This window comes from Nomascus leucogenys, chromosome 18, assembly GCF_006542625.1.
Source record: "Nomascus leucogenys isolate Asia chromosome 18, Asia_NLE_v1, whole genome shotgun sequence".
Classification (NCBI taxonomy): Eukaryota; Metazoa; Chordata; class Mammalia; order Primates; family Hylobatidae; genus Nomascus; species Nomascus leucogenys.
The window spans coordinates 43,629,225-43,643,823 of NC_044398.1; the positions used below are offsets into that span (position 1 = coordinate 43,629,225).

Here is a 14,599-nt window from a genome sequence, read left to right on the forward strand (position 1 = left end):
TCAAGTGAATCTCCTATCTCAGCCTCCTGAGTAACCGGGATGACAGGCTCGCACCACCATGCCCGGCTAACTTTTGTCTTTTTAATAGAGACAGGGTTTCATCATGTTGGCCAGCCTGGTCTCGAACTCCTGACCTCAGGTATCCGCCTGCCTTGGCCTACCAAAGTGCTAGGATTACAGGCATGAACCACCGCTCCTGGCCTCTAGAGATAATTTTTAAAGAACTGGAGTACTTAACAAAAAGTCTTATAACTCTATTGAGAAAAACCTGATTCAGAAATAGTTTCTATGTCATATCCATAGACCAATACCCACAACTAAGAAAAGAATTCCATACCTCAGAGTCCTCCTCATCTGAAAATAAGCCTTTTTGAGTCTTTGTTTCTGACGAGGGCTTGAGATTTTTGCTGGAAGGTAAGGTAACCTTTGTGGCGGCGGGGGGAAGAAAAAAAGAAAAAGAAAAATTAAGCATTAACACATAAGATGCCCAGAAAGGAGGGTTTACTCAATCAACCATTTAGAAAACGCACGGAGTCTCTGCTGTGATAGGCAACAAACCAAGGGGGCTGTTAAGAGAACAGCAAGACAAAGAGAGGACACATCTGGTATATCAGGGAGCATGACACACTGCCTGGGTCAATGGGTGCACAGATGGGACATATGCAATGAGAGACAGCATGGAAAGGCAGGCTGCCTGACAGGCCCACCAGGTTCTGAATGCTGGGCCTTAGGTGGTCGGCAGGAGAAAGTCAGGGTTTCACAGCCAGGACATGACATGATGAGACAAACTGTAGAAAGAGGAGGGACCAGCCGTGCAGGACAGCAGTGAAAGGTCAAGCAGTCAGAAGGGCTTAAAGACTGCTGGGGACACACGCACTGGCCAAATGCAGGTCAATCTGAGCATCGAAAAGAATGATGGTCTGGCCAACATGGTCAAACCCCGTCTCCCCAAAAAATACAAAAATCAGCCGGGCATGGTAGCGCACGCATATAGTCCCAGCTACTTGGTAGGCTGAGGCTGGACAATCGCTTGAACCCAGGAGGTTGAGGCTGCACTGAGCTGTGATTGCACCACTACACTCCAGTCTGGGCAATAGAGCAAGACCGTGTCTCACAAAAAAAAAAAAAAAAAGAAGAAGAATGATTGTAATGGATTATCACCTACACTGCAGAATGAATCTATGATCCCGAAGCAATACTAAAAATTGGGGAAGGAGAGGGAGAGAAAGAACTTCATTCAGAAGAATGCCAACTAATAAGAAATACAGAATTAAAAAAAATAGTAGTTTATGCCCGCTAACAGGTTAACTGAGTCAAGAAAAGATCATCAGTGGATTTTCAAAACACTGAGTAAAAGGCTGGGAGAGAACAGATATTCACACTGTGTTCAACTATCACTTTAGAGATCAACTTATCAATGGCAAAAGAGAACAGGGTACCTTTCCAATGAAGCAGTGTGGTGGGCACCCTAACAGCCAAGTGATAAACGTGTCTGAATGAGGCAGACAGTGGACCTGATGTGTGTTGGGAGGTGATCCACCTGGAAGCGCACAAACCTGTCTGCTTGTATTCTTGCCAAAACTGCTCACCCTGAATCTATTCATAGGAAAATAATCAAGCAAATTCACGAGACACATTCTACAAGACAAGTGGCTGGTCATTTAAAAAAAAAAAAGATGTGTGAGGTGTTGCTCTAGATTAAGGAGACCAAAGAGACAGGACAACCAAATGCAATGCAGACACACTGCCCGAATCCTGGGTTTCTTAAAACAAAAAAAAAATCAAAACCTAAAAAAATACTATAAAGCAGGGGTCTCCAACCCTGGGCTGCAGACCAGTCCATGGCCTGTTAGGAGCCGGGCCGCACAGCAGGAGGTGAGGTGAGCAGCAAGCATTACTGCCTGAGCTCCTCCTGTCAGATCAGCGGCAGCATCAGATTCTCATAGCAGGGCAAACCCTATTGTGAACTGTGCGTGCGAGGGATCTAGATTGCAGGTTGCACTCTCCTTACGTCCCTAATGCCAAAGACGTTTTGGGGATCGCTGCTATAAATGGCATTTTGGGGACAAGAGAGGAAATTACAATATAAACTATAGGTGAGATCATTTTAAATCTGTATTCTATTTGTTGGGGTGATTTTACAAAGACATTCTGCGGCAACTGGAGCAATTCTAATACAGACCAGATATTAGATTCTACTATAGAACTACTGTTAGTCTCACAGCTGTTGATAGTGGCATTGTGGTTATATGGAAGTCTTTTCAAGAGAGGCTTAATGAAATATTTAGGGGTAGAATGTCACAATGACTACATGGAAACAGTTCCATGCAGCAAACAGTTCAAACAACTTACATGAAAACAGTTCAGGAAAAAAATAGATATGTAACAAGGTTTACATCCATTAAGTGTTTGCCAAAACCCTAAGAACTGATCAATCTGGGTGGCAGTTATCTGGGTGTTCACTGCAATGTTCTTTCCACTTTCTGTTTGAAGTTCTTCAATATGAACGTGAAAGGGAACAGTACTTTCCTCTGGGTTCCGGACGAATTATTAAAATGCTGCAGGTCAATGCTCCTGCGTTAAGGCTTCCCTCCTGCTCACCTTGTTTTCTGCTCTTGCTTTATTTTCATCTGTCTGACTCACAGTGGCTTCTGGCAATGCTACGGCTTTTTCTTTGAACAGATCTCCTTCGTCGTCACCAAAGATATCAGCAGTGGATTGGACTTTGCCTTTAAAAAATACCAAGGCATAAAATGACACTAACGTCAAACATCCTATCACAAAATTCACAGATTAAAACATTCTTCCCTCCTGAAGAATAAACATAAAAAGTTATGTTGTTTCTTGATTAGGTATAAAGAAACAGTAAGTGGAACTATACTCTTCCCTTGGAATTTTTCAAAGAGCATAGTAGCAGCTCAGTTGAAAGACAGAACAGATAGTTTATCCACGTGGCTGACATGCTTATCCAAGTAGCCATCTCCTGTGCTTAGAGTAGCTTGGACTGGCTTACAAGGTGAAGAGAGATCTAGAGGAAGAAAGATCATTTAAGAGGGCCACCAAGTCAATCATCTAACCAATCTGAGAAATGAAGGCTTGGCTCCTGCTTTAAAAAAAATCAAACTGCAAGATGGCCGAATAGGAACAGCTCCGGTCTCCAGCTCCCAGCCCCAGCGACACAGAAGACGGGTGATTTCTGCATTTCTGCTTGAGGTACCGGTTTCATCCCACTAGGGAGTGCCTAACAGTGGGTACAGGACAGTCGGTGAAGCGCACTGTGCGCGAGCCGAAGGGGGGCGAGGCATTGCCTCACTTGGGAAGCGCAAGGGGTCAGGGAGTTCCCTTTCCTAGTCAAAGAAAGGGGAAACAGACGGCACCTGGAATATCGGGTCAGTCCCATCCTAATACTGCGCTTTTCCAACGGGCCTGGAAAACGGCACACTAGGAGATTGTGTCCCGCACCTGGCTCGGAGGGTCCTATGCCCACGGAGTCTCGCTAATTGCTAGCACAGCAGTCTGAGATCAAGCTGCAAGGCGGCAGCGAGGCTGGGGGAGGGGCGCCCGCCATTGCCCAGGCTTGCTTAGGTAAACAAAGCAGCCAGGAAGCTCGAACTGGGTGGAGCCCACCACAGCTCAAGGAGGCCTGCCTGCCTCTGTAGGCTCCACCTCTGGGGGCAGGGCACAGACAAACAGAAACTCAGCAAGAAACTCCACAGACTTAAATGTCCCTGTCTGACTGACAGCTTTGAAGAGAGTAGTGGTTCTCCCAGCACGCAGCTGGAGATCTGAGAACGGACAGACTGCCTCCTAAAGTGGGTCCTTCACCCCTGAGCAGCCTAACTGGGAGGCACCGCCCCAGTAGGGACAGACTGACACCTCATTCAGCCGGGTACTCCTCTGAGACAAAACTTTCAGAGGAACTATCAGACAGCTGAATCTGTGGTCTCACGAAAATCCGCTGTTCTGCAGCCACCGCTGCTGACACCCAGCCAAACAGGGTCTGGAGTGGACCTCTAGTAAACTCCAACAGACCTGCAGCTGAGGGTCCTGTCTGGTAGAAGGAAAACTAACAAACAGAAAGGACATCCACACCAAAAACCCATCTGTACATCACCATCATCAAAGACAAAAAGTAGATAAAACCACAAAGATGGGGAAAAAACAGAATACAAAAACTGGAAACTCTAAAAAACAGAGCACCTCTCCTCCTCCAAAGGAATGCAGTTCCTCACCAGCAACGGAACAAAGCTGGATGGAGGATGACTTTGACGAGTTGAGAGAAGAAGGCTTCAGACGATCAAACTACTCTGAGCTACGGGAGGAAATTCAAAACAATAGCAAAGAAGTTAAAAACTTTGAAAAAAAATTAGAAGAATGGATAACTAGAATAACCAATGGAGAGAAGGGCTTAAAGGAGCTGATGGAGCTGAAAGCCAAGTTTCGAGAACTACGCGAAGATTGCAGAAGCCTCAGTAGCAGATGCGATCAACTGGAAGAAAGGGTATCGCTGATGGAAGATGAAATGAATGAAATGAAGAGAGAAGGGAAGTTTAGAGAAAAAAGAATAAAAAGAAATGAACAAAGCCTCCAAGAAATTTGGGACTATGTGAAAAGACCAAACCTACGTCTGATTGGTGTACCTGAAAATGATGGGGAGAATGGAACCAAGTTGGAAAACACTCTGCAAGATATTATCCAGGAGAACTTCCCCAATCTAGCAAAGCAGGCCAGCATTCAGATTCAGGAAATACAGAGAATGCCACAAAGATACTCCTCGAGAAGAGCAACTCCAAGACACATAATTGTCATATTCACCAAAGTTGAAATGAAGGAAAAAATGTTAAGAGCAGCCAGAGAGAAAGGTCGGGTTACCCACAAAGGGAAGCCCATCAACTAACAGCTGATCTCTCAGCAGAAACTCTACAAGCCAGAAGAGAGTGGGGGCCGATATTCAACATTCTTAAAGAAAAGAATTTTCAACCCAGAATTTCCTATCCAGCCAAACTAAGCTTCATAAGTGAAGGAGAAATAAAACACTTTACAGACAAGCAAATGCTGAGTGATTTTGTCACCACCAGGCCTGCCCTAAAAGAGCTCCTGAAGGAAGCACTAAACATGGAAAGGAACAACAGGTACCAGCCACTGCAAAAACACGCCAAATTGTAAAGACCATCGAGGCTAGGAAGAAACTATAGCAACTAATGAGCAAAATAACCAACTAACATCATAATGACAGGATCAGATTCACACATAACAATATTAACGTTTAAAGTAAATGGGCTAAATGCTCCAATCAAAAGACACAGACTGGCAAACTGGATAAGGAGTCAGGACCCATCAGTGTGCTGTATTCAGGAAACCCATCTCACGTGCAGAGACACACATAGACTCAAAATAAAGGGATGGAGGAAGATCCCTCAAGCAACTGGAAAACAAAAAAAGGCAGGGGTTGCAATCCTAGTCTCTGATAAAATAGACTTTAAACCAACAAAGATCAAAAGAGACAAAGAAGGCCATTACATAATGGTAAAGGGATCAATTCAACAAGAAGAGCTAACTATCCTAAATATATATGCACCCAACACAGGAGCACCCAGATTCATAAAGCAAGTCCTCAGTGACCTACAAGGGGACTTAAACTCCCACACAATAATAATGGGAGATTTTAACACCCCACTGTCAACATTAGACAGAACAACGAGACAGAAAGTTAACAAGGATATCCAGGAATTGAACTCAGCTCTACATAAAGTGGACCTAATAGACGTCTACAGAACTCTCCACCCCAGGTCAACAGAATATACATTTTTTTCAGCACCACACCACACCTATTCCAAAATTGACCACATAGTTGGAAGTAAAGCTCTCCTCAGCAAATGTAAAAGAACAGAAATTATAACAAACTGTCTTTCAGACCACAGTGCAATCAAACTAGAACTCAGGATTAAGAAACTCACTCAAAACCGCTCAACTACATGGAAACTGAACAACCTGCTCCTGAATGACTATTGGGTACATAATGAAATGAAGGCAGAAATAAAGATGTTCTTTGAAACCAATGAGAACAAAGACACAACATACCAGAATCTCTGGGACATGTTCAAAGCAGTGTGTAGAGGGAAATTTATAGCACTACATGCCCACAAGAGAAAGCAGGAAAGATCCAAAATTGACACCCTAACATCACAATTAAAAGAACTAGAAAAGCAAGAGCAAACACATTCAAAAGCTAGCAGAAGGCTAGAAATAACTAAAATCAGAGCAGAACTAAAGGAAATAGAGACACAAAAAACCCTTCAAAAAATTAATGAATCCCGGAGCTGGTTTTTTGAAAAGATCAACAAAATTGATGGACCGCTAGCAAGACTAATAAAGAAGAAAAGAGAGAAGAATCAAATAGATGCAATAAAAAACGAAAAAGGGGATATCACCACCGATCCCACAGAAATACAATCTACCATCAGAGAATACTACAAACACCTCTATGCAAATAAACTAGAAAATCTAGAAGAAATGGATAAATTCCTCGACAAATACACCCTCCCAAGACTAAACCAGGAAGAAGTTGAATCTCTGAATAGACCAATAACAGGTTCTGAAATTGTGGCAACAATCAATAGCTTACCAACCAAAAAGAGTCCAGGACCTGATGGATTCACAGCTGAATTCTACCAGAGGTACAAGGAGGAACTGGTACCATTCCTTCTGAAACTATTCCAATCGATAGAAAAAGAGGGAATCCTCCCTAACACATTTTATGAAGCCAGCATCGTCCTGATACCAAAGCCTGGCAGAGACATAACCAAAAAAGAGAATTTCAGACCAATATCCTTGATGAACATTGATGCAAAAATCCTCAATAAAATACTGGCAAACCGAATCCAGCAGCACATCAAAAAGCTTATCCACCATGATCAAGTGGGCTTCATCCCTGGGATGCAAGGCTGGTTCAACATACGCAAATCAATAAATGTAATCCAGCATATAAACAGAACCAAAGACAAAAACCACATGATTATCTCAATAGATGCAGAAAAGGCCTTTGACAAAATTCAACAACCCTTCATGCTAAAAACTCTCAATAAATTAGGTATTGATGGGACGTATCTCAAAATAATAAGAGCTATCTACGACAAACCCACAGCCAATATCATACTGAATGGGCAAAAACTGGAAGCATTCCCTCTGAAAACTGGCACAAGACAGGGATGCCCTCTCTCACCGCTCCTATTCAACATAGTGCTGGAAGTTCTGGCCAGAGCAATCAGGCAGGAGAAGGAAATAAAGGGTATTCAATTAGGAAAAGAGGAAGTCAAATTGTCCCTGTTTGCAGATGACATGATTGTATATCTAGAAAACCCCATTGTTTCAGCCCAAAATCTCCTTAAGCTGATTAGCAACTTCAGCAAAGTCTCAGGATACAAAATTAATGTACAAAAATCACAAGCATTCTCGTACACCAATCACAGACAAACAGAGAGCCAAATCATGAGTGAACTCCCATTCACAATTGCTTCAAAGAGAATAAAATACCTAGGAATCCAACTTACAAGGGATGTGAAGGACCTCTTCAAGGAGAACTACAAACCACTGCTCAATGAAATAAAAGAGGATACAAACAAATGGAAGAACATTCCATGCTCATGGGTTGGAAGAATCAATATCGTGAAAATGGCCATACTGCCCAAGGTAATTTATAGATTCAATGCCATCCCCATCAAGCTACCAATGACTTTCTTCACAGAATTGGAAAAAACTACTTTAAAGTTCATATGGAACCAAAAAAGAGCCCGCATCGCCAAGTCAATCCTAAGCCAAAAGAACAAAGCTGGAGGCATCACGCTACCTGACTTTAAACTATACTACAAGGCTACAGTAACCAAAACAGCATGGTACTGGTACCACAACAGAGACATAGATCAATGGAACAGAACAGAGCCCTCAGAAATCATGCCGCATATCTACAACTATCTGATCTTTGACAAACCTGACAAAAACAAGAAATCGGGAAAGGATTCCCTATTTAATAAATGGTGCTGGGAAAACTGGCTAGCCATATGTAGAAAGCTGCAACTGGATCCCTTCCTTACACCTTATACAAAAATTAATTCAAGATGGATTAAAGACTTATATGTTAGACCTAAAACCATTAAAATCCTACAAGAAAACCTAGGCAATACCATTCAGGACATAGGCGTGGGCAAGGACTTCATGTCTAAAACACCAAAAGCAATGGCAACAAAAGGCAAAATTGACAAATGGGATCTCATTAAACTAAAGAGCTTCTGCACAGCAAAAGAAACTACCATCAGAGTGAACAGGCAACCTACAGAATGGGAGAAAATTTTTGCAACCTACTCATCTGACAAAGGGCTAATATCCAGAATCTACAATGAACTCAAACAAATTTACAAGAAAAAAACAAACAACCCCATCAAAAAGTGGGCAGAGGACATGAACAGACACTTCTCAAAAGAAGATATTTATGCAGCCAAAAAACACATGAAGAAATGCTCATCATCACTGGCCATCAGAGAAATGCAAATCAAAACCACGGTGAGATACCATCTCACACCAGTTAGAATGGCCATCATTAAAAAATCAGGAAACAACAGGTGCTGGAGAGGATATGGAGAAATAGGAACACTTTTACACTGTTGGTGGGACTGTAAACTAGTTCAACCATTGTGGAAGTCAGTGTGGCGATTCCTCAGGGATCTCGAACTAGAAATACCATTTGACCCAGCCATCCCATTACTGGGTATATACCCAAAGGACTAGAAATCATGCTGCTATAAAGACACATGCACACGTATGTTTATTGCGGCACTATTCACAATAGCAAAGAGTTGGAACCAACCCAAATGTCCAACAACAATAGACTGGATTAAGAAAATGTGGCACATATACACCATGGAATACTATGCAGCCATAAAAAATGATGAGTTCATGTCCTTTGTAGGGACATGGATGAAACTGGAAAACATCATTCTCAGTAAACTATCGCAAGGACAAAAAACCAAACACCGCATGTTCTCACTCATAGGTGGGAATTGAACAATGAGAACTCATGGACACAAGAAGAGGAACATCACACTCCGGGGACTGTTGTGGGGTGGGGGGAGGGGGGAGGGACAGCATTAGGAGATACACCTAATGCTAAATGACGAGTTAATGGGTGCAGGAAATCAACATGGCACATGGATACATATGTAACAAACCTGCACATTGTGCACATGTACCCTAAAACCCTAAAGTATAATAAAAAAAATAAAAAAAATTAAAAAGAATAAAAAAAAAATCAAACTGTACAAAAGCAGATAAAAGCAAATACTGAAATCCTCTCATAATTCCACCGTTCTACTCAAACAAGATGAACATTGGGAACAGTTCAGCATACATGCTTCTAATTCCCCCAAAGGATGTACTAATGAATTAACTTTAGCTATTGAGAAGATAATTTGAACAATGTGTCTTACCATTTGTGTTTTCCACTGAATGTACCTATAAAATATTCCCAAGTTAGTAAGCATAGACCCCTTTCTTTTTAACAGTCACACAACATTCCACTGAATAGAAGGGCCATAGCTTACTCTACTGATAAATATTCGGGAGGTTTCCAACCTTTCACCACCATAAGCACTGCTGTACTGAATGGGGCATGTGTTGCTGAAATGAGGTCACTGACTCATGAATGTCCGAAGAGACTAGGAGTTGTCAAAGAAAGCAGCATCAATTTACTAGTGATTCTAAATCACTTCTCAAAGATATCCACTAAGTGAGAGCCCTGTGGAGCTACAAAAAGCACTACTACCTTCATTCACTGTCATCTTCACTGAGACCTGCATGCATTCCGCATCTGTTTGCACTCTTTCGAGATTAACTAGGCTATCGTTTTCCCTCGCACTTCGGCTTCCATCCTTACTTTCTACACCTAACGCTGGAAAAGGACAGTAAGTCCAGACAGCCTGCTTCTAAATGCATTCTGGTTCCATCCATTCCTATGCCATCCTTTTTTATTTTTTCAAGTTGCTGAAAATCATGTGCACCTTAGGGATCTACCTTTCTTTTCTGGAAGAGCAGTCAGTGGATCTAGGTCTTGCTATTCCAAGTGTGATCTACAGACCATGAAGCTTGCTGGAAATGTAAATTCTCAGGCCCCACCCTGGACCTACTGAATCGGAATCTTCATTTTGACAAAAGCCCCTGGGAGATTCATCTGCACATTTAAAAACAAATGATTTACAGGAATGACTTGAGGACACAGGACTTACATTTAAGAGGAAAAGAGAGCAGAATGCCAAAGTGGCCAAGGGGATGAAAACTCCATCATCTGAGGAAAGATCAAGGCCACCTGAGCTTTTTGGCAGAGAAAGGAGAAGCTGGGAAATAAATGGCCAGCACACAACATGCTGCTCATGTAATCAATTGACTAAGGTCAGCTGGAAGAAAGTATGATTAAAACTTTACAATACCAAAGGTCAGAACTGGAAATTGCAAGCAAAAATTATAGGGAAAAGGATTTCAGCTCTCTATAAGGAAAATAATCATAGTAATTAGCTTACAGAGCAGAAAAGATTGGTTCACAAAACAGACCTCCCAGGCACCACACCTAGGTAAGTACAGACACAACAACTCAATGACGGGAATGCTGGAGAAGGGATTCTGGTACTGTAAGAGATACAGAACTAGGTGAGCTTATGTTCTTTTTAAGTAACGTTCTTTTTCTGGCTGAAGTCCCAGAAACAGAGGCAGGAACACGTACCTGTTTTGGAAGGTTTGCTGCGGGGTGTCGAGAAAAAGTCGTCATCATCATCACCATCATCATCATCAAAGAGGCCAGTGGGAGGGGGAACGTAGGGGCTTTTCCTTGGAGTGGGCTGCTCAGGCTTCTGTGGCTCCTTCAGTGATGGAACGGAGGCAGCACCAAACACATCCATGTCTCCTGTGGGTGGAGGGACAAGACAGCCACAGCTGTGAGCCAGTGTGGGCCTGCTGAATTTACAGAAAAAAATTATCACCCACCAAAAACTTTTCATTTCGGTTAATCCACAAAATGCACTAACAGGGCCCAATAGCCTCCATCCATTACTGCTACAGAATATCTCACAATGGAGAATCACCAGGTCACTCAAACACAAAAAAGTCCAAGGCCACTGAGCTCTAGGAGAATAAGAGCTAATATCAGTAAATGAGCTCTTTCTATAAGCTGCTCAAAGCCCTTTGAAGCTCCCAGGTACTTCCTCGTCTCCAGCCGGGCTTTAGAAGATGATAGTTTTGAAAATGAAAAAACAGTATTTGTGTAGTTTTTAGAAAACAAACCTAAGTTATGTTACCTAAAAATACAGAAACAGCTCCTGCTGGGATTTTCTTTCCAGGTTTGGATGATGAAGACTCTAGAATGAGAAAGCAAGGAGTAACCATTTCCTTGCTATTTTCTTCCTGAAATACGTGCAATGTAAAACACAGCTAGTACCAGACCATTTGAAACCACTTTTTCCTGAACAAGCCATTTTAAAATTCTGTAGTGTTTTCTTCTCTACCAATGTCAGGACTTTTTTTGGGGATTAACACAATCTGAGCTGTGACTCCAATGGAAGAGCGTGCTGACTGTCTTCAAGCCACAGCAGTGGGTCAGCTGGGGGACACCAAGGGAGGTGGTGAGCACAGTTGGCAGAGGCAGGGACAGCATGACCAGGGCTCCCCCAAACAGTTCCACCTCTACCCATTCCAGTTGGATGAGAATGAACAAGAAGAACCGCAAAAACGTGTGAGTCATCAGTAAAAAAATAAAGACATAAGAGCAAAGGGGGAAACCAAGCAAGTCACTGATGCCAAAACGTGCACAGCAGAAAGCAGAGGAGAGCCAGGCTAGCAGCCCGCACAGCATGCACAAGGAGCGGCCTCCAGGGCCCAGCTCTGAGGCGTGTGCCCGAGACTCGGCGCTTAGAATCACTAATTCCCAAGTCCCGAGAACTAACACAAACCTATTGAGTAACATTTGTAGGTTAAAAAATATATTTCTATTTGTGTTTTTAAAAAACTGCACCAATGGGCCAGGTGCAGTGGCTCATGCCTGTATTCCCAGCATTTTGCGAGGCCAAGGCGGATGATCACTTTAGGATAGGAGTTTAAGACCAGCCTGGCCAACTGTCCAACACGGTGAAACCCCGTCTCTACTAAAAATACAAAACAAAAAAACAAAAACAAAAACAAAAACTGCACAGATGATTTTAATGCACACTCGGTTGGGGAATTACTGGTCTCCAACTTATATACAGAATGTTAAAAATGTTTCTTTAAATTAAACTTCATTCGGTGAAAACCATCCTCAACATTGCTCTAGGGTGCTTTTCTTGTCTGACGTTTTATGAGTTCTCTCCTAACAAAGAGGCAAGACTGTGATATGGGTTTACAGATGGTACTCTGTTTTTTCCAAGACATGAATTAGTGAAGATGAATTCCTTTCAACTGGACCACAGTAAAAACAATAGCTTCCTGCTTAACACAGAAACAAGGCTTGGGAACAACCTCAGGGTTCCATCTCCTAGTGAGAAAGACAGTTTCGGAACTCTGCACACCGAGATGCAGCTGACCAGCCCCAGCTTACCCTCCTTAACAGAGGCTCCAGCTTGCCGATCCTGCGGGGCTTCCGTGAAGAGGTCACTCTGCTTATAATAAGGTATATGACAAAGAATTCAAAAAACCAGGAGAAAGCATAGCTGCATTTGAGGATTTCTAAGGAAAAATAACCTACAAGATTTAAAGCTACGTATTTACTACTCTGCCAGAAAATCAGTTGCAAAGTGATAACTATGGCAAAATCAGACCCTAAAATAATTTAGGCCTGTCCAGGAATTAAAAACAAACATGGAAGACTACAGATAAGGCAAGAAACAATCACCTAGTAATTATTCACATTAACACGTGCACATCTTCTCCTCACCTAACAAAGGGTAGAAGGATACCGTATTTCTCACTCTGTGGTTCTTAGTTCAAAATGTCCCAGAATATGAAAATAGAAGCAACTTCCAACTGAGAAGCTGTTTTTCCCCCACTAAACAAACAAAGCCTATTTTTTCCCTGTGGACCCCTGACACAGCTAGCTTGCAGGGTGTGTTGCTGGGTGCCATGGACTCACCTCCTCGTCCTCATCATCAAAGAGCCCCTTGCCCCCACTGAACAGGCCGCCTCCAGAGCCAAATGGCGAGAAGTCCTCGTCGGTCAGCTTGGGAGGTGCGAATAAGTTATCCTCTTCATCTAGCAAACAGAAAGCAATGTTTTGCAGGGAGTATTAAAGATGGGTCTAGAACTCAAATTCCCGGGTTGGCATCTGCAATGTCTCCAAACTGGCATGGAGTTTATCTGACCCTATTTAACAAAGTGTGAGGCAGTCTGATGAATTTCCCACTAAACCCCTGGCACGGTCCAGTGACGCCCTAAAAAGGCTCTCGGGGCCCCCACTCTCAAGTCTGTCAATGTCTGCAGCAGACAGCATTCAGTCTCTAGGCCAGCACCCTCGATCTACATTTACTCTGAAGCAAGCATTCGGGTCAGATACCACATTCAAGACCCATTCCCCAACCAATCTGGGGGAAGGAAGGGCAGAATAAACAAAGGGATCTACAAACTGACACAGAGACAAGTCTAATGTAATGGACGTGGCTGTTTAATAGGAAAAGGCCTGGTGTATCCTTTATTGAAAACAAATGCTAGAGATCTCTAAGTTTCTATATTTCTAAAGAATTCTAGAAAGAAATGATTGCTGTAAAATCTAATAAATCAAATCTCTACAGAAACTTTTACTCCATATCCACATCTCCTCCCAGCACCCCAAAACATGCCTTCCGAAGCTTTTGTTTGTTTTTGAGACAGAGTCTCCTACTGTCACCCGGGCTGGAATGCAGTGGCATGATCAAGGCTCACTGCAACCTCTGCCTCTAGGGTTCAAGCAATTCTCCTGCCTCAGCCTCCCAAGTAGCTGGGACTACAGGCACCCACCACCACACCAAGGTAATTTTTTGTATTTTTAGTAGAAATGGGGTTTCACTACATTGGCCAAGCTGGTCTTAAACTCCTGACCTCATGATCCGCCTGCCTCGGCCTCTCAAAGTGCTGGGATTACAGGCGTGAGCCACCGCACCCAGCCCAGAGGCTTTAGAAAAGTAAATGGAGACAGACCCATTTGGCAGCGGGAAAGCAGCATGTAAAGCAGTACTTCATGAATTATGTAAGCAACATTCCTGTGTCAACAGGCTCCTAAAATAACAGAATTGAGGGAAAAGGCCCACCGTCTGAAGGAGTTCTCCTTTCCTTCTTCTCTTTGAGTGTCTTCCGAGGTTTTGCTTCTCCTGAGGATAAGGCTTGAACAACAGTTCACAGTTTTAATAGTACTAAGTCCTCCTCAGTATACACATCCTGGTTCTTTCCACGTCTGTCATCCTCATAACTCACAGCTAAGACCAAGATGTCTGCCTTTCATCTCAGCTCCACCAGAGCACTGAACCCCCTGGCCCTGCCTACAGTGGGCACTCAGGAGTCTCTGTAAGGCAGAAGGCTTCTGTTTTCATACCAGGCTCATGTGCTTAACAGGATTGTA

General features: G+C 43.0%; 1 protein-coding gene across 1 annotated transcript; it reads right to left on the bottom strand.

Moving 5' to 3' along the window:
- Positions 1–268: 268 nt before the first annotated feature.
- Positions 269–14,376, bottom strand: LOC100599723 (WASH complex subunit 2-like; the record flags this gene model as incomplete). The annotated part of the gene is made up of 7 exons (XM_030797766.1): positions 269–424; positions 2,602–2,729; positions 10,766–10,945; positions 11,337–11,396; positions 12,611–12,668; positions 13,142–13,260; positions 14,292–14,376. Coding segments are annotated over 7 exons (768 nt in total), but the record flags the coding sequence as incomplete, so codon positions are not given.
- Positions 14,377–14,599: the final 223 nt, after the last annotated feature.